The 22,334-nt window shown below is 40.8% G+C and overlaps 2 protein-coding genes and 1 pseudogene across 3 annotated transcripts in view; 1 reads left to right on the plus strand and 2 right to left on the minus strand.

The window, feature by feature from the left end:
- GEMIN5 (gem nuclear organelle associated protein 5) overlaps nucleotides 1-3,750 on the plus strand; it is a 42,809-nt gene extending 39,059 nt beyond the window's left edge. The window contains exon 28 of the mRNA XM_030328637.2: nucleotides 383-3,750. Within this exon, the coding sequence (XP_030184497.1) occupies nucleotides 383-550 (168 nt within the window). The 3' untranslated portion in view covers nucleotides 551-3,750. The remainder of the gene's footprint in view (nucleotides 1-382) is intronic.
- Nucleotides 3,473-20,270, minus strand: CNOT8 (CCR4-NOT transcription complex subunit 8). Of its 2 annotated transcripts, none has more exons than XM_030328654.1 (7): nucleotides 19,997-20,270; nucleotides 13,044-13,227; nucleotides 11,468-11,661; nucleotides 8,455-8,616; nucleotides 7,710-7,854; nucleotides 6,637-6,747; nucleotides 3,473-4,981 (listed from the first exon to the last, which is right to left on the minus strand). In XM_030328654.1, the coding sequence occupies exons 2-7, from the start codon at nucleotides 13,158-13,160 to the stop codon at nucleotides 4,832-4,834; spliced, it is 879 nt and encodes a 292-aa protein (XP_030184514.1). In that variant the 5' UTR covers nucleotides 13,161-13,227; nucleotides 19,997-20,270; the 3' UTR covers nucleotides 3,473-4,831. The 2 variants fall into 2 exon arrangements, with proteins under 2 accessions (XP_030184514.1, XP_030184507.1); XM_030328647.2 differs by lacking the exon at nucleotides 19,997-20,270 and adding an exon at nucleotides 19,119-19,965.
- Nucleotides 20,271-21,722: 1,452 nt separating this feature from the next.
- LOC115526250 lies at nucleotides 21,723-21,819 on the minus strand (annotated as a pseudogene).
- Nucleotides 21,820-22,334: the final 515 nt, after the last annotated feature.

Genomic DNA, 22,334 nt, shown 5'->3' on the forward strand with positions numbered 1-22,334 from the left:
TTTTATACCTCGGTCTTCAGAGAAATGGAACACATTTTGCATCTGGGAAGTAAAATAAAATTAAAATTGGTACCATGTATTTGATAGCTTACAGATGGATAGGTATATTTGAATGTGGCCCTGGTATTAGAGGAGAGTCATGTTTTGAATGAATTGAGTAGGGCTCTAGAAGATGATTCTGTCATTTGAGAAGGATACCCCAGTCTGAGCCCTCCCAGTTTTGAGTATCATCTACCCTTAGAGTTACTGAGGAAGAGCCTTCCTCAGTTCAGCCATGCCTGAGTAGTGTCACTAGATGAGACTTTGAGTTGCTGGTGCCTTCTGTACAGGTATTTGTGAGTCCTCCAAATGCTTCCTTGTTCATCCTTGTGTCCCCTTTCAGATCTGGCCCTTCCCAGATGTGCTGGAGTGCTGTCTCATTCTGCTTCACATCGGGGCCCAGTGTCCTGGCAGCGTAACCCAGGACATGCAGCAGCAGGCCCAAGAGCTCCTTCAGAAATATGGCAACACTAAAGTTTACAGAAGATACTGCCAGACCTTCTGCACGTGAATTTTCAAGGACCTTTAAGGAAACTGTGCCAAATTCCAACGTACAACACCCTTCACCACCGTGACACCGCGCCAGACATTCTCTTTGATCCCTAGATGTTTTTGCAGTGATCCAAATAATACAAATGAGGGTCAAGTTTGAATTGACTCTACCCCTAGACATAGTGGAATCGGACTTTGGACTCAATTGTGGTTTCCTACTGGAGGAAAAGATCATGAAAAGCCAGAAGTAGGTATTCAGAACTAACACCTGCAGTATGATTCATTGTTGGTCATCTCTAAAGCCTTATGCAGGTTTCACCCAAAGAGGAGAAACTTTTTAATCACCCAAAGTGTTACGTTCTTAAACACAAACTACCTTTATAAATACTTTGCCTGGTGGTAAATGTGCCATTCTTGTTGGAGATAGAATTGATATCTTTTATGACTTGGCTTGTTTTTTGTTGTTTGGTTTTTTTTTTACTGTTTTTGTTAACTTGGGTTCTTCCCTTCTATTCTTTCAAAGACTGAACTTTGTGAAATAGGTCTTTACCCATCATGTTGACTCTACCCTCCATCTGAACTTTAGATCAAAAATTTGGTTTTGTTTCATGTAATTGCTTACTTGAACACATCATTTACTAAAGCTTTAGAAGAACAAATAACTAAAACTCAGATGTGTCTTATCCCTTCAGTTTTATAAGAAATTATTAATGGTGATCACAGTAGCTCAGGAAGAAATTGCTATTTCAGTGGTTCTTAATCTTTTTTCGATCATAGACCCTTTGAGAATTAGAACCACAGATGCTCTTTGAAGAAAAATGCATAATTTTGTGTATGTAGCTTTTGGATTATTGGACTCCAGCATAATGGGATCCTATATACTATTTAATTATAAATCCTTGTTCTTCCCCCCTCCACACCCCCCCCCCATTATTGAGCATTCTCTTGAGGTCTGTTCTTCTCTTTGGTTAAATAGTTGAACAATGTCAGGAACAGATGTTTCTGTAATAGCCCAGTTGCGGAGATATAAACATCAGTCTGGGGTAGGGTTGGGAGGGAGCACTCTTTCCCAATAATGTAATAACTATTTTCTTTGGGGATTCATTATGAAAGCTTTTCTGCTTGAATGTCCAGTTTATTTTTTAGTTGCCTATGGCTGGCATTGTTGTGGACAGCAAGAATAAAATTCATTCACAGGAACTCTAGGAAGAAAAGTTTAAGACACAGATCTGACTGACCAGGGGTTTTGTTTGAATTCGACCTAGCTTTAGAATTTAAAAATGCTAAACCCAAAAGCAAATACCATAGAATTTAGATGCTCATAGTTCTTTATACAGTTACTTGAACTTTGAGAAGAAGATGCACTGTTACTGGGGATGAAGAATCTTCTTGGTATGGTATCAGTGACTGAATTATAAATCAGATCTTGACAATTCCCTGATAAAAAATTATTGCAGTAGTTTCCCATTGTTACTGGAAAAAAAAATCATCTTGCGGGGCTTAAAAGGCCCTGCCTGATCCCAGCCTTTACCTCTTGGACTCCTGTTCTTACACTCACATCCTTGCTTCTAGATTCCACACGCACTGGTCTCTTAGGCTGCTGGAATCCACCAAGTTCTCATATTGTCTCAGTAGCTTTTTCATGTTGTTCCTCTGCCTGGTCCATTCTTAGCCATCTCTCAGATCTCAGCTTAAATGTCCTTTCTCTAATGACTGTCCCTGAACCTCAATCTAAAAGACATCAGCGTGCTGTACTTTACAGCTCACACTGTATTTTTGTGAATTATGTACTTTGGCAATGCAGATTGTAAGCTCCAATGAGATTGGTAGAGATTATGTCTTCCATGTGCTATTTTCCCAGCACCTATTTACAGTGTCTGTTATCTAGTAGGCGCACAATAGAAACTTGCAGACTGAATAAATTGAGAAATTAGAATACTCATTAATAGCTTGGACTTAAAATCTGACTCTAAACTGAGTTCATGCATATCAGGACAAGCTAACAATTAAGCTTGTCGTTGGTAGTCAACCTTATTGCATTAGCAGAACCACAAATTTAAGAACATTTGGCAGTTTATACAGAGGGGCTTGAATTCACCCGTAATTAGCATTCTCTTGGTTACTCTACAGGACCATCCCTTTCTGAGGATAACCACTCACAAAACCCTAAATGCACTCACATATCTGTATACAAGGTGAAGTTTTTGCCAATTCTACTAGACTTGTGCCTTTTAAGAACACCTTAATAAATTCTCATCCCTCCCATGCAGTGACCAGACACCCCACTCGACACCGAGTTCCTCAACCCTTCATCTCAATACTTCTCCTGACATGTACATCTGTCCTCAAGTGTGGCAAAGATAAAATTCCCCATTTGAATCTAAATTTAGGACACCTATGCAGGGCTCAGTCACCAGCATGCCAAAGAACTTGAAAGAGAACCACTGACCCTGACCTGTGCTGCCTTTACCACAAATCACAGTGATAAATACCTCTCTTCCTATATGTGAACATCCCAGGCAAAAGCCTAGATTGGCTCCTATACCAGACTTCTTAGAACCCCTTGTTTTGTGCCAATAGGAAGGGTTGTAAATAGTGTGGAGCCAACTCTACAATACCAGAAGCTCGCTTTGTCTATAAAGTCTGCTAATTAACAAGCTAATCCACCAAATGAAGTAAAGTGGTCCCAGGAACTAGAATTAAAACTAGTTTTCCCACTAAGGCTGGACGATCAGTGGGGGGTTGTGAAGTGAAGAGACAATTCCATTTACACAGTTGGTCATTAAACACCTCCTACAAAATGAGACATTTTATACGCACACCAACTTGTGGAAAACTGAGACAAGAGTTTGGGGACAGTCAAGATGCTTCCAGGCACTGACTGCAAATGACCATCTCCTACAGCCAGTAATTAATAGCTATAAAAGACCAAACCTTCATGCCAGTGGTTAAAAAGAAATCTTTATTTTACAAAATTAAAAACATAAATAATATTTACAAGCATCTTAAATACCAGCTTATAATACTTGACATTTTGAATCATCTGAAATTGAGTTTTTCATAAGCTTTTAAAATGCAAGACTATTCATCCACTTCAGTGAGTTACCAGTTTTTATTTCCACCATTTCAAAGGGGTTTTTGGTTTTTCTAAATTGGCCATACTGTAGTCATTCAAAAAACAATGCATTTTTTAAATGACCAGTTTAAAAAAAAAAAAAATCACAGTCCTGAGCTTCCTACACCCGTTGTGGGATATTATTCCAAGAAAACTCTAACCAAATTCCTTACTGCCCTGTTTACATGTACCACTATAACTTTTTAAACACACTGCTGGTACTCACATAATCCATCTCCCTAACTTCTCAGGTTTGCTGAAAGGAAAGGCAGGGAGAACAAAGAGACATGGGGGAATACACATGACCATCTGAAATCACATTACTGAAAATATTAAGACTTATGGTCCAAAATTCTGATCTTATTTCCTTCAGGAACAAATCCAGCATATTTTATTAAAATTTAAAATTATTTCAAATGATAAACATGTGACAGCAAATCTCAGTGGCACAATGGAACAGAGACTTAAAGACGCGTAAGTGGTTAACTTAACACCCGTTCTGGAGTTCCTCATGAATAAAGGGTAGACAGATTCAGAAGAATTTTGTTTTTAATAAAAGTTTTCATTATCTCGTCTTCAAAATGTCAGCACTGAGTAATTCATTTCCACATAATAGTACACAACGAAAGACTAACAAAGCGTAAAGAAAGCAAATGTCCTTGAGAAGGGTCAAAAAAGATTTTTAAAAAGGAAAGGAAGGAAAAGACATCTATATCCCACTTCACAAGAACGCCACGTCGTTCCACTTTCCCTGGAAGCCCTCAGCTCAGCTGAGAATCACGTCAAGAAGTCTTCATCCTCAGAGATGAGCAACAGATTTAAAAGAAAAATAATGACACAGATGAGAATTATATATATTTTACTAGTTCGTCTCTGACTTGTCCCGGATATTTAAAAAGGTGTCAAATGAGCCATGGATGCTGGTGGCAGGAAGCAATTGGAGAGGCTTGGGGATGAGGAATAGGGAAGACTTGTTTACAAATTCAGAGCAAACCCCTCTTCTGGATCTAAAATAAAGACGTCTTTTGTCTTCAATGCAACAGAAGTCTTTCTGTCAACGCAGATGGTAGGTACGGTTTGCTCAAAAGAAGCGTTTTCTCTTGGGGAGGAAGATAAGTACACACAAACAGTCAGCACATAAGCACCACTCTGGGATCAGGCCCACCCTCCAGAGCCTCGCCGCCATCACTGCTGCATGTTGTTGATGATGGCCAAGATGCTCATCTTCTCCTGGGCAGAGTCCACATCCTCATTCTGCTTCTGGGCCACTCCCGTGCCTAGGCCATAGAGCCGCCCACAGTACTTGGCATCATCAATACTGTCCTCAAAAAACAACTGCAGAATAGGACAGAGAACTCACGGTGAGAATCACGCCCAGAGTCCAGCCAAGTCTCCACACTACTATATCAGCACCTCCCAACTGTCTTAAAGCCCTGAAAATCTACCCAACTAGAAAGTAACTTCATTAAGAAAGGCTCAAGACATTTCCTATACAGTCTTTTCACGCTCCTTTTATATATAGGCTCTCCTTTCTGAACAGACTTCTATTCTCCATGAGTTCTTTTACTGGCAGGATCCGTCTGCTGCTGCTGCTGCTGCTGCTATTTAATACGGCCACCTCCATCTCCCTTCTCTTTAACAAGCAGTGCAGTGGTCAAGAGCTTGGGCTCTACACTCTATACCTGTCCGTAAGCTACGGTTCCCTATCTATAAAACAGGATAATGTAACAGTAGGCTGTTACAAGTGAGATACTGGATATCACACACTTCAGCAGAGTTATCTCAACCTTGGCCCTCCTGGGCAGGACAATTCCTTGTTGAGGGGCAGGGAGGGGAGCTGTCCAGTGCACTATGGTACTGTAGAATGTTTAGCAGTGTCCCTGGCCAGTAGAGGACCTCTCCCCTGCTGTTCCACATTGTGACAACCAAAAATGTCTCCAGATATTGCCAAAGGAAGCTTGGGGGGGAATGATGCCACCAGTTTTGTTCTTCTTTCTCAAGAATGCTTTGACTATTTGGGGTCTTTTGTGGTTCCACACAAATTTTAAGATTATTTGTTCTATTTCTGTGAAAAATGCCATTGGAATTTTGATAGAGATTTCATTGAATCTGTAGACTGCTTTGGATAGTGTGGACATTTTAACAATATTAATTCTTCCAATCCATGAATACTGAATATCTTTCCATTCATTTGTGTCTTCTTCAGTTTCCTTCCTCAATGTCTTACAGTTTTCAGGGTATAGGTATTTTACCTCCTCGGTTAAATTTATTCCTACATATTTGATTCTTTTTGATACAGTTATAAATGGGATTGTTTCATAATTTCTTTCTGATAGTACATTATTAATGTACAGAAACACAAGAGATTTCTGAATATTGACTTTGTATCCTGAAATTTTATTTACTGAATTCATTTATTAGTTCTAAGAGTTTTTTTGGCAGACTCTTTAGGGTTTTCTATGTATAATATCATGTCATCTGAAAATAGTGAGTTTTACTTCCTCCATTCCGATTTAGATTCCTTGTGTTTCTTTTTCTTGCCTAATTATTCTGGCTAGGACTTCCAATACCATGTTAAATAAAAGTGGTGAGAGGGGGCACGCTTGTGTTGTTCCTGATCTTAGAGGAAACCCTTTCAGCTTTTCCCCACTGAGTATGATGTTAGCTGCCAGACATTTGGTAAATAACAGAATTTAAGCATAAAATGAGTGTTTGAACAAACGTGAATTTGTTTATATGAGAGAAGAAAAAACGAGAAGAAAAGCAAATAACTGCAAGAATGAGAACTGCTAAGAACGCCCAGTACATGTCTACACTTGAGCATGCTGAGTGGCCTCCATTTCAGAATGTGTCTTTGCCTCCCAAACTACATTTAAGATACTGAACATAATGACAAACAAACAAAACAACTGCTTTCAAAATGGTCAATTTCCAAAAGAACTATAAATTTTCAACAAATCTCGATCCACAAAGATAACCCACCACCTTACCTCTTTCATCCTGAAGAATGCCATTCCCGTCAGCAGCGAGTCTGAGCCTGCCTGATGCTGCCTTCCAATTCTCTGCAAGTCCAATTGATCGGCAACTTCCTGAAGACCACCCTGCAGATGTAAAGAAAATAAAGATAATATTTCAGACCCGCCACTCGTCTACTGGAGTCAACTAAGTCCATTCTTGTGTTTAATTATTTTGGGAATGACAAGTGGGAGCCATTTGCTAAGGCCTTATTACCCCAGCAATATCCCCTGTTCAGCCCTCCATACAATATACTGTGTTATATTTCACTTTCAACTCCTTTCTTTTATACACTATTAATAGTGTTAGACCTCTGCCCCATTTTAAAGTCCTAACTGCTATAAAAACTGAGCAAATAGTCAATACCAATCCAATTCTAGACAGCAAATCTCTTATGTCAACAATTTATTAGGGTGTTGAGTTCTTGAACTATCTCAAGTTACGAATCCATCTGAGAGTCTGGTGCGCTCCAGACCCCATCCTTAACAAACTGCACATACACCTCACGGTGCCAACTGTTTCACTAGGTTTGTGGGCCCTAAGTGAAGAACTCCTCCCTCAAGATGAGAGAAGCAGAGGGCTCCCTTCATACCCAGATTAAAGACATTCACCACACAAATCCCTGTGCCAATCAGCTCTATATGTACTTCTATAGCACCATGTTGGCACCTAGCTGGTGCTCAAGAATGCAGAACAATGACAAATAATTTCTAAAAACAGCAATGAAGCCAAATGACAAGTCTGCTTTTTTGTCTTTGTTGTTGTTACTAATATTAAGAAAATATTGTAGGGGCACCTGGGTGGCTCAGTCGGTTAAGTGTTCGACTTGGGCTCAGGTAATGATCTCACAGTTTGTGAGATCGAGCCCCACATCGGGCTCCGTGCTGACAGCTCAGAGCCTGAAGCCTGCTTCAGATTTTGTGTCTCCCTCTCTCTCTGCCTCTCCCCCACTCATGCTCTCAGTCTCTCTCTCATGCTCTGTCTCTGTCTCTCTCTCGAAAATAAAGAAACATTAAGAAAAAAATTAAAAAATATATATATTGTGTACCTTAAGATTTTTGCAACTCTTCATCAAGTATTTCACATCATAAATAGATGGGAAAAAAAGGTTCAGAATATGAAAGAATTCATGTTCCTCTTCTGGCAAACGAGAATCCGTAAGTAACTTTACCATGTAGCCAAAATCATAGCCACTACAACAGAAAATGAGGCAAGGAGTGAAAAAACAGCAGTTACCAGGCCCCAGCATTCAACTGCTTTATTTCTCAAAACTTAATGATACTCCCCGTGAGTAACTTTCAGTGTTCCAAACTAGTTTATCCTACTGTAATCTCAACTTTCTATTAAATACTAACAAACCACACTAATATGAGAGACATATAAGAGAACCCAAGGGTTTAAAAATGTGGGTTTTATCCACCAAAAATTCTAAAGTACTGAAAATGTAAATTAACATCTCTTAAGAGGAATCTGTCTTTGGAGTACCTAGGAAATTCCAGGCCATTCATTTAAGAGAAAAAGATGATCAAGTGCTTTGATCTCCCCTCCTCCATCTTTCCACTTGGAATGTACCCACTGATAGCCATATGACAGAACCCAATACTGTATGAAACAAACCAGTATGTGCTCCAAAGTACTTTTTGAAAAACTGAAACATGGGCCAGTTACCACTTCAATTTCATAACTGCTTCATAAGTCACCGGAAGAAGATAGCAATCAGTACTGCAAAAATAACATCAGAATGCAATCCCCTGCTGCCAAAGAAAGAGAAATATAGATGCTCTGAGACTGACCTATGAAATGAAAGCCATTTGACGTTGTCACAGAGAACCACCCCTGATGTCATAAGCAGCTCTGCAAAGTGCAATGTGTCAATCCCCTCCTCCTCGTGCTTCTGAAATTGTAGTCCTGAGTTAGCAAGGAGATCTATGGAATCCTGGGAGTACATGTCCTCTCTAAAAAAGAAGGTATTCACTTCTTAGTGGTGGATAATCTAACAGAAGTAGTGGGCAGCAATGTTAACATCACCTTAAAATTAACATCTTATGATTACAGAACAGGTATCCTTGAAAGGCTTTCATAATTTAAGAACAGATCAATTCATTCTTTCCAATATTCCAACAAGCATGCAAAGTAGATAATCTTATCTCTGCGGCAGATGGAAAAGTGAGATTTGCCCCCACAAAATAAATTTCTTAAATACAAAAGGTCCACACTTCTCACTGTTTAAAGAAAAACAGAATCAACCAATACAAAAACATTTAAAATAGAATACTCTTAAAAATGTTCTTATAATACCACCTCACAGAAATAACTGTTAACTCATTTTATATAGCCTTCAGACTATTTTCTCCATGTACACAACAACCTCCATCTCTACACCTACATAGCACAGACCATCTTTCCAGACCAATACTGATAAATACACATCCTTTGCAACTCTGGCATAATACTCCACTGCAAAGATACATCCATCAATTTAAACACAGGAATATTTATAATACCACCTATCACAAAAGTAGGGGGAAAAAGACATCATTTTCTGATGGATCCTTCCATTACGTTAACTTCTTTTCCATTAGATTTCACTATTTTTTTTCCTTTCATTTGTTTTTCACATAAACTTAAAAGACAACTAGGGAATTTTTTATTTTCCTTTGTGTATTAATTACCATTAAGGTATAAATAACAGGCTTTGACAATGGACAAAAAAAAAAAAAAAAGAATTAACGGAAAAAGGAAAGGAAGTTTAAGGAAAAATCCAGATCGTCTCCCCAAATTATTCCAGGACCTCAAAGAAATCTCCAAAGCACATGAACAATCAAAAAATTATTCCTGAGCTACCAAATGCTCCTGGTGCCCAGTTAAAGAATGCAGTATTCAAGAACTGTGGTCCAGTAAGAAATACACTAAAACCACCTCATACAATCAGCAAAATGATAGTCTCCCCTAATTTTTCCCCATAAAAAATTATATCATCCTCAAAAACGTAAAAACAGAACTACCAAACGATCCAGCAATCCCACTTCTGGGTATATATCCAAAAGAACTAAAAGCAGGGTCATGAAGATTATCTGCACATCCATGTTCATAGCAGCAATACTCAAAAAGTCAAGAGGTGGAAACAATCGAATGTCCATCAGTGGATGAACAGGTAAACAAATGTGGTCTAAACATACAACGGAATGTTATTCAGTCTTAAAAACAAAGGAAATTCTGACATGCCACAACATGGATGAACCTTAAGGATATTATGTTAAGTGAAATAAGCCAGTCACAAAAAGACAAATACTGGGTGATTCCATTTATATGAGGTATCTAAAATAGACAGAAACAGAAAGTAGTACGGTAGTTACCAAGAGCTGGAGAAAAAAAAGAAAAAGGAGAGCTGTTTAGTGGGTAGAGTGTCAGATTTGCGAGAGAGTTCTGGAGTTCTGTTTCACAACAATGCAAACTTACTTAACACTACTGAACTGCAAACTTAAAAATGGTTACGATGGCAAATTTTATGTTATGTATTTTTTTACCCACGTTTCTGAAACATCAAAATTTGCCCACTATCAGGCTTCAGTTTCACCTACTCTTGATTAGCATCTACTCTATAGCTTATTTCTTCTGTTATGAAACATAGTAATCTTATTTTACAGATAAGGAAACTGAATTACAGAAGATAAAATGAACTCCAAACCACCCAGCTAAAAAATGGCAGAAATGCAATTCAAACACTGATCCCCTAACTGGGGAACTGACTTTACTTTTTCACTTTAAACAACTATAATTCACGTAACTAAACAATTCACTCATTTAAATATACAATTCAACAGTTTTCAACATTTTCAGAGTTGTGCAACCACCACCACAGGCCACTTCATCACCTCAAAAAGAAAACCCATACCTATTATGCAATCATTCCCCACTACCCCATAACATAACCCCCCTATACTCTAGACAACCACTAACCTATTCTGACTCTACAGATTTGCCTATTTTGAACATTTCATATAAACAAAATCATACAATACGTGGTCTTTTGTGTCTGGCTTTTTTCCCTTAGCATAATGTTTTCAAAGCACATCAATATACAACATGTATTAGTACTTCTTTCTTTTACTGTCCAATAATCCGCTGCCTGGATATACCACATTTATTGTATCCATTCATCAGTTCACAAACATCTGGATAGTTTCCACTTTAGGGCCTTTACATATAATGTTGTAATGAACATTCACCACATACAAGTTTTTGTATGGATGTGTGTTTCCATTTCTCTGAGGTATATGCCTAGAAAAGAAATTACTGGGACATATGGTAACTCTCTGTTTAACCTTTTGAGAAACTGCCTATTTTCCAAAGAGGCTGCACCATTTTACTTTCCCAATAGCAATGTGTGAGGATTCTAATTCCTCTACACCCTTGCCAACATTTGTTCTTGTGTCTTTCTCATTATAGCCACCCAGTGGGTGGCTCACTGTGGTTTTGATTTACATTTATTTCCCTCATGACTAGTGGTGGTGACCATCTTTTCATGGGTTTATTAGCCATATCTATATCTTCTTTGGAGAAATTTCTAGTCAGATCTGATGCCCATTTTTAATTGAGTTGTCTTTTTATTGTTGACCTGTAAGTGTTCTTTAAGAGGGACTTTACTTTCTGAGATTCCTTATTCCATTCTCTGTTTGGCTGCTGTGTCCAATCCTTACCTGGTTTCAACAGAAAGAAAACTTTAAATTAATAAAATCAGTTAGAGATCACAGTCTGTACAAATGTAGCAGATCTAAGAATAACACCGAGAAGCGTCTCACTTACGTAAGATTAAATTTGAAGTTGAACTGCCAAGTGTTGATTCCAGAAGGATATTCTCCCTTTTCATTTGTGAATGTAAGGCCCAGCTGGATAATTTTTAGAAGGTCAACATTGCACCGTAAAAGCTGATACTGGTAATCTATGGAACTACGAAATTCACCAATTGGTCGCACCACAACACCTGGAAATTCTGTGTCCTAGAAAAGGAAAAGGTCTGTCATCATTAGGTTTCACAAAACAGTGGACGCTGAATTTATCATTCATAAAAATTTTATCTCAATTTATAAAAGTTATATGACAAGCCCAAGGTTGGGCACAAAAACCTATCTTAAAATAATTGATTTTGGGGGGCGCCCGGGTAGCTTAGTCGATTGAGCATCCGACTTCAGCTCAGGTCGTGATCCCGCGGTTTTGTGGGTTCAAACCCTGCATTGGGCTCTATGCTGACAGCTCAGAGCCTGGAGCCTGCTTTGGATCGTATGCCTTCCTCTCTCTCTGCCCCTCCCTCACTCCTGCTCTGTCTCTACCTCAAAAATAAATAAACATTAAAAAAATTATTTAAAGAAATATATGATTTTGGGGCACCTGGGTGGCTTAGTCAACTCAGCATCCAACTTCAGCTCAGGTCATGATCTCACAGTTCATGAGTTCGAGCCTCACGTCGGGCTCTCTGCTGTCAGCACTGACTCCGCTTAGGATCCTCTGTGCCCCTCTCTGCGCTTCCCCCACTCGCTCTCTTTCTCTCAAAAATAAATAAATATTTTTAAAAATTAAATATTGATTTCACTGATATCTACAGAAGGAGCACTAGAATCATGAAGCTTTGTGCAGCAACTTAGAGGAGATCCTAGGCAGGATGTAAGAGCGGCTGACTAACTATAGATCAATTAAGGACATGCTAGGTTCGTATACAGTGAATTAAAAAAAGTCTAGATTAAGAACAAAGTATGAACAAAAATACAAATATGGGGAAGTGAAACAGTAATTTAAAAAAACAACTGCTATACTTACCTTGAGTAAAAAGCCTGGAACAAGACCACAGAGAATTTTAAATACAAGGCTAAAGACGTAATGCTTATGAGTAATGGGGACTGGAGCACAGAAGGTACATCCTCCTCTAGAAGAGGCCGTTGGTATCACCATGACACACATCTGCCTCTCCAGCCACTCACCGCCAGGCAAGAATGCGAATCCCATGCCAGATCTTCCCAGTGTTTTCCAGAGATACCAGAAATCTGGGCTTTAAGAGAGGTCTCTCTATATTTAAATGCTGATAACTAATTTTTAAAAAAACACTGTCAAATTCACCGCATCTGTGGTATAGATGTGCCCTACTGGCTAACACAACTTTTGCCTTAAACATTTGTCAATACAGAGTAACATTACAAAAAGTCTAAGATACTAGAGGTTACATCCTTCTCAGACCCACTGGCTACCTTGAGGTTTCATAAAAGCTTCACAACCTTCCACCAAGTTTAATTTACCATGGCTTTGGTGGAAGTCTTTCCTTCAAAATCTCACACTGAGTATTCCCTAAGTCCGCAGCAGAAGGTGAGTTAGAAAGAGTGGAGCTCTTTACCATGGCAATATAACTATAGCTGAGCACAATTTCTCGGATCTTCCTCATCTCTTCTTCTAGATTGCTGGCCCAGACTTCACAGATAACCTGGCTGTTCTCCACAAGTGCTGCAGGCATCTTGAAGAAACTTGAGCAGTCACTTTCAGCTGACTTTATTAGAGGGCAAGCCAATGGTTGATCTGATCTAGATTCAAAAACATATTTTGAAATCACATAAATGTACACACTGGCAAGATGCCAACAAAACAAAGGTATCAAAAAATCACTTCATCAGTTTAATAAGCTAAAACATTAAGATAGTTATATTTGTATTTATTCCCCATTTATTATGATGGGGAAACCTATCTTGGTCAAGACATATACACACACACACACACACACACACACACACACACACACACACACACGTCTTTAACCTGAAGAAACTAAAATTACTTAAGAAATCTGAAGAAACTGGGGTGCCTAGCTGGCTCAGTCAGTGGAGCATGTGACTCTTGATCTCAGGGTTGTACAGTTGAGATGCATGTTGGGTATAGCAATTACTTAAAAATAAAATAAAAGAAAGAGAGGGAGGGAGGGAGAGAGACAGACAGACAGAAACAAACCTGAAGAAACTTTTGCCCAAGCTGCCCTTTTAGCACAGAAGTGAAACCACCACCCTAAACCAGTTTTTGAGCCCTTTCCAGACTACCTAAACACTAAAATAGCCTCCAATGACCACAAATACTCCCTTATCTGTAACTTTCACAACACTTGCACAGAGACCAAATCATGGAAACATTTTTAAAAGAATCTCTTTAGCTAGTTTACATGTACCTGGATCTCTGAAAGCCTGAAAGAATGTACATCTAAGTCTTAGTGACTCCTCCCTCCACCCCCTAAAAAAGGAGAAATTCCTTTTCTCCACCATCAAAAAGTCACATATAACTAGAGGCAATTAACTAACGTAACACAGTGCCTCTTTACATTTGTGCAAATAGATCATGAAGTGAGGGATTTTAGATTGTAAAAACCAACACCACTAAATGAATCTTTAACCACCACAATGAAAATCAGAATTGGAGTTATTAAAGTCTACTTTTAAACACATAATAATATAAAGAAACTAAGCAATTCAACAATAGGAGTAGAGAAGATGGCAAGTATGTAATTTTTTTAAATGTTAATTTACTTTTCAGATAAGAGACAAGAACACAGGTGGGGAAGGGGGCAGAGAGAGAGGGAGACACAGAATCTGAAGCAGGCTTCCAGGCTCTGAGCTGTTAGCACAGAGCCCGATGGGGGACTCAAACTCACAAAATGTGAGATCATGACCTGAGCTAAAGTCTGACACTTAACCAACTGAGCCACCCAGGTGCCTCGAGAAGATGGCAAGTATAAATAATTCAACAGGAAAAGATAATGATTTACAATGTATATTCTGGGAGGAAACTAGGGGGAAACAGTAGTCTGCAAAATGAAACTCAGTATAGTTCAGCTTCAGAGTAATGCTATTATTGTAGCAATGAGATGCTTTATCATAAAAAGACCAAAAGGAGCTTATCATAATGGCCTTTCTTTAAAAAGGCAACCCCCAAAGCGCCTGGCAGCTCAGTTAAGTGTCTGACTCCTGATTTTCAGCTCAAGTCCTGATCTCACAGTTCATGAGATTGAGCCCCACATAGGGCTCTCTGCTGACCCCGCAGAGCCTGCTTGGGATTCTCTCTCTCTCTCCCTCCCTCCCTCCCTCCCCTGCTCATGCTCTTTCTCAAAATAAATAAATAAACTTTAAAAAATTAAAAAGGCAACCCCACCACAGGGAATACTCAACACAATGTAAGAGTGGACTCCAGTATATACACGTATTCAGAGGAAAATTCCTAGAAACAGTAAAATGAAATCTTTCATTCCTACTTTCCTGACAGGTAGATGCAACCATAAGAATCCGGATCAAAACAAAATTGTCATTCTCAAACGTCATCATTTCTCCGAGAAAGTTCTGGGAAACCTGTTGGTCTGTCAGCAACCCTGAAAGATTCCATTTATTCAAGGTATCCTACACTTCAACAGATGTTTCTCTGAAATTATAACAGACTTACTGTAATTACTCTAAAACTTAAGTAGACTGTGGTATATTCCTAACAAATATGGGTGGACACTTGTTAAAGGCAGAATCCATTTCTTCTCATTTCCGTTCTGTACACAATGGTATGAATTAAAGATTTGCAGATGAACATATAAAGAACATCCAAAAAGGGGTGAAGTCCAAACTGAGTGTGGAGTAAATTCCACTATATGACCATAATTAAGAGAATGCAAGGACTCTGACTCAATTCTACGTTGTGTTTAAGGTTTTCTCTTGCAAGATGGCACAAAGCCATTTTTATGCCCATTAATGTTAAATCAGTACCACTTCACTTCCTTATTTTCCTAACTGAAACAATGCACTTCCTTTCTGGTGTCATTTCAGAGATTGGGCACATTCAGGGTGGTATGGCCGTAGACTGGTATCGTTTCAAACACAACAATAAACTACTGCAGGGGAAGTGGGTATGACTATGAATACGTTTCCTTAAGAGTGAAGCAGCAAAAGGGACCCAAGCAAAAATATGCCTTTGGCCTCTAAGCAGAAAAGAGCAGACTTAAAAAGAAGACAATTAAGTATTTACACTAAACCCTTAGAACCAGGCTCCCCAGCTAAGAAGCTCTTAAGGGTGTGTCAAAAAAAAAAAAAAAAAAAAAAAAAAAACTCAGGAAATAATCTGAAGAGGCTCCCTCTGGTCAAAGAAAAGATAATATAAACACCATTATAAATAGTCAGTACAATGTATTCAGACTTCTCCGACAAGTCACTATGAACTCATGGATTTAAACCTAAGAAAATAAACCTCACTGGTCACCACTAGAGAATGCTAGTAAATCAATCTATTTTTTAAAATACGTGTCTTGTCTTTCCTACGTAAATTGTACTAAGTAACTTAAGAGGTGAGGGAAAGTTTCTTTTAATAGAAATTATAAAGCTAAGAAATACGGACTGAGAGAATATCACTGTTCTGTAACTCCCAAAGAATTCATAGATCTGGGCAATATCAAAATGGCATCTATATGGAATACCCAGAAAAGGCAAATCTATAAAGGCAGAAAGTAGACTACAGCAGTGGGATGGGAATGGGGATTAATTGTAAATGGCATGAGGTATGCTATTGAGGTGATAGAAATGTTACCAAACTCAACTATCTGATGACTGCACAGCTCCATATATTTAGTAAAAATCATTGAACTCTACATTAAAATGGGTAAGTTTACAGTATGAATTACACATCAATAAAGTTGTTAAAATACCACAATGGCTGTAATTACTATAAAAAGAGACAACCACATACCATTGCCTCCTGACAGAATACATCACCACTATGAATAAGTCTTGCCAAAAAAAAAATCTAACTTGAATCTGACCAAACCTCTAGACCAATTTACAGGAAATAAAGAGGACAGAGGAACGTGTTAAATGACACCACAGAAAGGCAATCAGCAAAATCCAGAAACTACTGTGGGAATCTACAGAATAACCCAGATTTTTCAACAAATTGCAAGTACTAAAAGTAAAAGACTCTACTGGGTGTCTGGGTGGCTCGGTCGGTTAAGCGCCCAAATCGGGTTTGGGCTCAGGTCATGATCTCATGGTTCGTGAGTTCAAGCCCCACATCGGGTTCTGCACTAGTAGTGTGGAGCCTGCTTCGGATTCTCTCTCTCTCTCTGCCTCTCTCCTGTTCACGCTCTCCCTCTAACTAACTAACTAAATAAATAAATACACAAAAAAAATTTTTTAAAAAGTAAAAGACTCTCAAGAGACATATCAGCCCATCAAAATCTACAGACCTTAATTAGGTCCCGCTTTAAACAAACTATTAGAAATCTTTTTAAACTGACATTTTTAAGACAAAAATCTGAATAATGGCTGGTTTTGGTTTTGTTTCAGGGGGTTGCTTTTTTTTTTTTGGTGTTATATTGTCATTTTTTTTTTTTTTTTTTTTTTTCAAAAGAGTCCTCATCTTTTAGAGATAATGCAAAAGAGAGTACAGGTGATACAAAATGTGGGATTTTGCTTCAAAGTTAACAGTGGACAAACCTCACAACAACTTTGTACAGTGGTGTCTTCACTACATTTTGCAGATAAAACAGAAATTTAGAGACATTAAATTTAAAAAGCACTATCATGACTTCCATTTCCAAGAAAATTTTTTTAAAAAGCTAAGCCACTTTCAAAAAGCTAACCATTGCTATATATATCTGATAAATGGGAAACATAAGTGCAGACCACTGGCAAAAATACCTAAGATGAGTTCTCACACCAAACCCTTATCTAGGAAAATTGTGGGGAAATAGCTTGCAAACCCCAAAATGTAATGCCACTCGAAAGCTGAAAAGGAATCACCTTATGCACATTTAGCTTAGCATAGATTACTGGTTATGCTAGCCAAAGAAGAGAAATAATAATACTGAATGATGCCAGCAATTTTGCCTGCTACTTTCCACTCAGCGAGCACATGCTCCAGAAGAAGCGTAAGAGGGGAATCACAAACACACTGTTCTCCTTGGTTAGTCTTCCTCCTCTCTCAGTGCCTCTCCGTGCCAGCAGGGCATAGCACACCTCACAACGTGGAAGGACTCTATTCCATTCAAATATGTTTATTTGTGCAACACAGATCCTAAAGCTAGGCTAATTACTTTACCTGGGTTGCAACCAGAGAAACAGTAACAAGTTTAAAGGCTTAAGGAAAAACTGTGCTAGATTTACTGAGAAACGGAATGGCCCTGATGTACAACCTTGTACCTTCTAAGGAATTTTTAAGGATAATTCTGATCCCCATGCAGTTTCCCTCACAGGCTGACTTTAAAACTTGACTCTCCCATGAGCTACTCCACTCTATATGAAAGCAAAATACAAACACTGATACCTGTTGGTTCCCAGCATTAGACTGTTCAAGAAGGAAAGGTCAGATACAGGAATTACTGAGGTCCTTGCCCTATGCTGATCTGCAGTAAAACCTGTGAGCTCGCTCCTGCTGACCTATAGGATAAACTTCTCCAAAGCAAAGCTATTTACCCAGGCAAGCTCTAAAGAGCAACTACGAATAAAGCCACCGGCAAGCTTTCTCTGCAAGCAATCCAGAGACTTGCTTAGGAAAAGAATGTTTGGTTTTTCCAGTTTTGTTTTGTTTAAGCCTAAGTGTGCAAGGAGACCATAAACATCACTTCCTCAATTCTAGAGAACTGAACAAAGGCTTTACCGCACATGGATAAGATGGAAAAGGAAGTGGGAGCAAGTTAGAAGAAATGGCAGCAGCTTGGAAGAGGGTCCTCTCCATACACGGCCCGCCGTCCTCCATCACCTCCGCCCCCAAAACAGTGTCCGAAGACAACTACCCTGGACTTCACCGCAGTTCAACCAGTTCTTAAAACCAACCATGTGGTCCAGGCCTCCAGAGCAATAGCTATGGCTCATAAACAGAATAGCAAAGAAAAGTTGTGGGGCCAAAAGAACCAAGAAGGCGGAGGCCCGCAAGGTTCCAAACTCAGGTCCTCTCCCTTACAGTCTCCCATCATCGTTCTCTTCCTGTTCTGGATCACCCTCCCTCCCCAAACAACACTCATCCCGCCCCTCCTCCTTCTACCCTCCCTTTTTTTTTTTTTTTTTTTCTTTTTCTTTTTTAATTACACGCCTTCGGGCCAGAACGACCTGCGTTCGAACCCAGACCGACCAGCTGTGTGGCTTTGCATAAGCTACTTAACCTCTCTGGTGCCTCAGTTTTCCTATCTTGTAAAATGGGTTTAATAACATACACCTCGGAAGACTGCAGTAGATGTTAACAGAAAGCAAATAAGGTGCTTGATAAAGTCCTGGCACAAACCACTATAATATCATTATTGTGTGGTAGTGGTTGGTAATACTACCACTATTCGATGGCCCTCTTTCTCTTTTCACACCCCCTGCCCCTCACGCACGCCCCAAAGCCCCTTCCTCCCACAGGTCCCCGATGGCCTCCCACACTCTCCCATCTCGCTCGTCTCTCTGGTGAGCGCGAGCCCGCTTACCCTGACGGCTGGGCCCGCGAAGCGCGGGCTTGCGGGCTGGCGGGCAGAGTCCCCCGGGAGCGGCGGCGGCGGCGGCCCCTGACCCGGCGCTCTCCTACTGCCCCGGATCTGCTCCGGGAACCGAGCGAGCCAGTGAGATGGGCGCACTCGTGCCCAGAGCGGCCTTACGCACTGCCCAAAGAAACCTGGGCGAACCACTCTACCCACTGGATCCTCCCGACTCGCCTGCTCCCTTAGCGTCCTCCAGACGTGCGCGCGCGCGCCTGCTCATGCCTGCTCCTCCCCTTCTGCGCGCCGCGGCGACTCTGCGTGTTCGTCCAACCCGTGAGCTCGCGGGGGCAGTGCGCAGGCGCAAAACCATGAGGGCTCCCCGAAAATGCGGGGCGGGGCGGCCTCGGCGGACGCCTGCGAAACACGACCCGTCCCAGGCCTTGGCGCGTTAGTTGCTCTGGCTCAATTCAATTTCGCAATACTACTCCTTTTTGGTTCTTCCGCGCGCCGAGGGGAGAGGCGTGGTCTAGAACTGGCCCCGGCTCGAGGTGGGCGTGGCCTAAACATCAAACCCGAGGAAGGGGCGTGGACCATCTGACCAAATCCCCGAATTGCAACTCCCCCTCCGCCCTGCTTTAATAGACCGTTAAAATCGTTGGCAGGAGCGGACTTTGGGGGGAGGTTGATGGGGGTGGAACCTGATCCCTTCCGTCCGTACTAATGCAGCCCCTTGGACCCCTCAGTTAACGAAACATCTATCTCTAGGCTTCCTTTCTGGCAAACAATTAGTCGGGGGTGGGCAGCACCCCCAAACCCAGTCTCCGTGACGTCCGGCAAGGCCCGCCTCCCTCCTCCTCGCCTTACAGAGTCGGGAAAAGCAGCGTTACCACAGCAACCGGCCCGTCAGGGCCTGCTCGAATTACAAAGAAGATGCGGCCTCCCGTGGGAGAACCGCGTCGCCCGGCGGTCCGAGGAGCTTGGAGGCGGCGGTCAGTAGGCAGGCTCTGCACGTTTTCCTTGAGAGAACACTGGGCCCGGGCCTGGCCTAGGAGCCTCCAAAGCCTCCACCCGCGCCCTGATCCTTTCTGGAGAGAGGGGGCTGTCTACCAACTCCTGTCCTTGGCATCATTTGAGCAGGCTCGGCTGCAGCGCTGCCTCGTTCTCCGGCCCTGGGGAAGAAGACAAAGCACCGACTTCCTGCACACAGCTGTCAATTCCGAGCCGCCCTTCTAGCCTCTCCCGCAAGAGCTCCACCCAGTCCCTGAGACTGGCTAGTGCGGACGGCCCAAAGCAAGGCTCTAGCCACAACCCTAGGAGCCTTCCCTTGAAGAAGGCTGTTGGCAAGTGGATAGCAAATTTACTCCCAAGCCACGGGGCCTTGCTGCTTTTAAACATTTCCTCCAACGGGGATTCTCCAGAATCCTGCTTCCATTTTCGAGGCTGGGAGGCAGAGCAAGCCTTCAGCGGCAATTTCAAACCGAGTACCCAAAAGCTATTCTCCAGGGAGGTGAACTCCCACCCCAAGTCCCCAGATCAGAGCATCAAGTGCGCTTTCTGAACCCCACTCCTCATCTCCCCTCCAAATGAGGGTCTGTCTCATCTGTAACACAGGGCTGTAACTATCTCATAAGGTTATTGCCGTATTAATAGAAGAAAAACACCTCACACTGAGGAAGACATGTAAGTCTATTGAATAAACTATTGTTTCTGGCGTGTCTGTTATCCCTGTGATATTCAGTGTTTGTTAGCTCTGGTGCAGGCTTAACAATCATTCCATTGAGCAATACTGACATGGAGAAGGCAGGCAAAACACTCCACACCCCACCCATCTTGTGGGTTTCTAATGTCCTTTCACCCACTTGCAACTACATTCAGGAGAGGACAGCCCTATCAGGAGCTAGTCACATGAAGAGCAGTCTCCGCAATCCTTTCTTAGACTTTTGGTTGTTTTTTTTTTTTTTTTTTTCCTGCAGCACCGGGCCTGGTGTGTACACTGAAACAATCAAACAGGAAACACACTGTCTCCATCTCCAGAACCCCCACCCTCACCCAGAACTGGGTGTTCATTTCTCAGGTTATTGAAGAGAAATGAAAAACACAGATGGCTTGTAGTTCAGGCGGCATTGGGTATCTGTTGTAAACAGTGGAGCCTATGCTGTATTTATGGATTGCAAAATTAGAACAATTGTGTAAATCACTGATTCTCAATGGGAGGGAGGCCCCAAATGAATGAGAGGGTAGTTGGAGAAAAATATATCCAATAATATAATTTCCTATGTGAATAAAAAAAAAAACTTTTGTTTTTGGACCACAAACTATAGAAAGTAAGTAAGGCTTGAACAAATCTCAGCTAGGAAAGTATAGGTTAAATATTCCATTGCATATTTTTCCCTGCTTTGTCAAAGATTACTTGGCCATACGTTTGTGGGTCCATTTCTGGGTTCTGTATTCTGTTCCATTGATCTGAGTGTCTGTTCTTATGCCAGTACCATACTGTCTTGATGATTACAGTTTTGTAGTATAGCTTGAAATCTGGGATTGTGATGCCTCCTGCTTTGGTTTTCTTTTTCAAGATTGCTTTGGCTACTTGGGGTCTTTTCTGGTTCCATACAAAAAAATATGGAATGCTTCACGAATTTCTTGCGCAGGGGCCATGCTAATCTTCTCTGTATCATTCCAATTTTAGTATATGTGTTGCCAACATGAGCACGAGAGTATTGGTTAAATAAATTGAAACACTGATTGTAAAATGGTTCTGCTTAAGAAGCAGACGGGGGAAATCCTTGGCCAGCCAAGCCTGTTATTCTCAATGCATGCATTTCTTATCAGGGAAATACAAATCAAAACTACATTGAGATACCACCTCACACCAGAGTGGCTAAATTTAATGACTCAGAAACAACAGATGTTGTCGAGAACGGGAACCCTCTTGCATTGCTGGTGGGAATGCAAACTGGTAGAGCCACTCTGGAAAACAGTGTGGAGGTTCCTCAAAAAAGTTAAAAATAGAATTACCTATGACCCAGCTATAGCACTGCTGGGAATTCACCCAAGGGATACAGGAGTGCTGATGCATAGGGGCACTTGTACCCCAATGTTTATAGCAGTACTTTCAACAATAGCCAAATTATGGAAAGATTCCAAATGTCCATCAACTGATGAATGGATAAAGATGTGGTATATATATATATATATATATATATACACATATATATATATGTATAT

This window comes from Lynx canadensis, chromosome A1 (assembly GCF_007474595.2).
Source record: "Lynx canadensis isolate LIC74 chromosome A1, mLynCan4.pri.v2, whole genome shotgun sequence".
NCBI lineage: Eukaryota > Metazoa > Chordata > Mammalia > Carnivora > Felidae > Lynx > Lynx canadensis.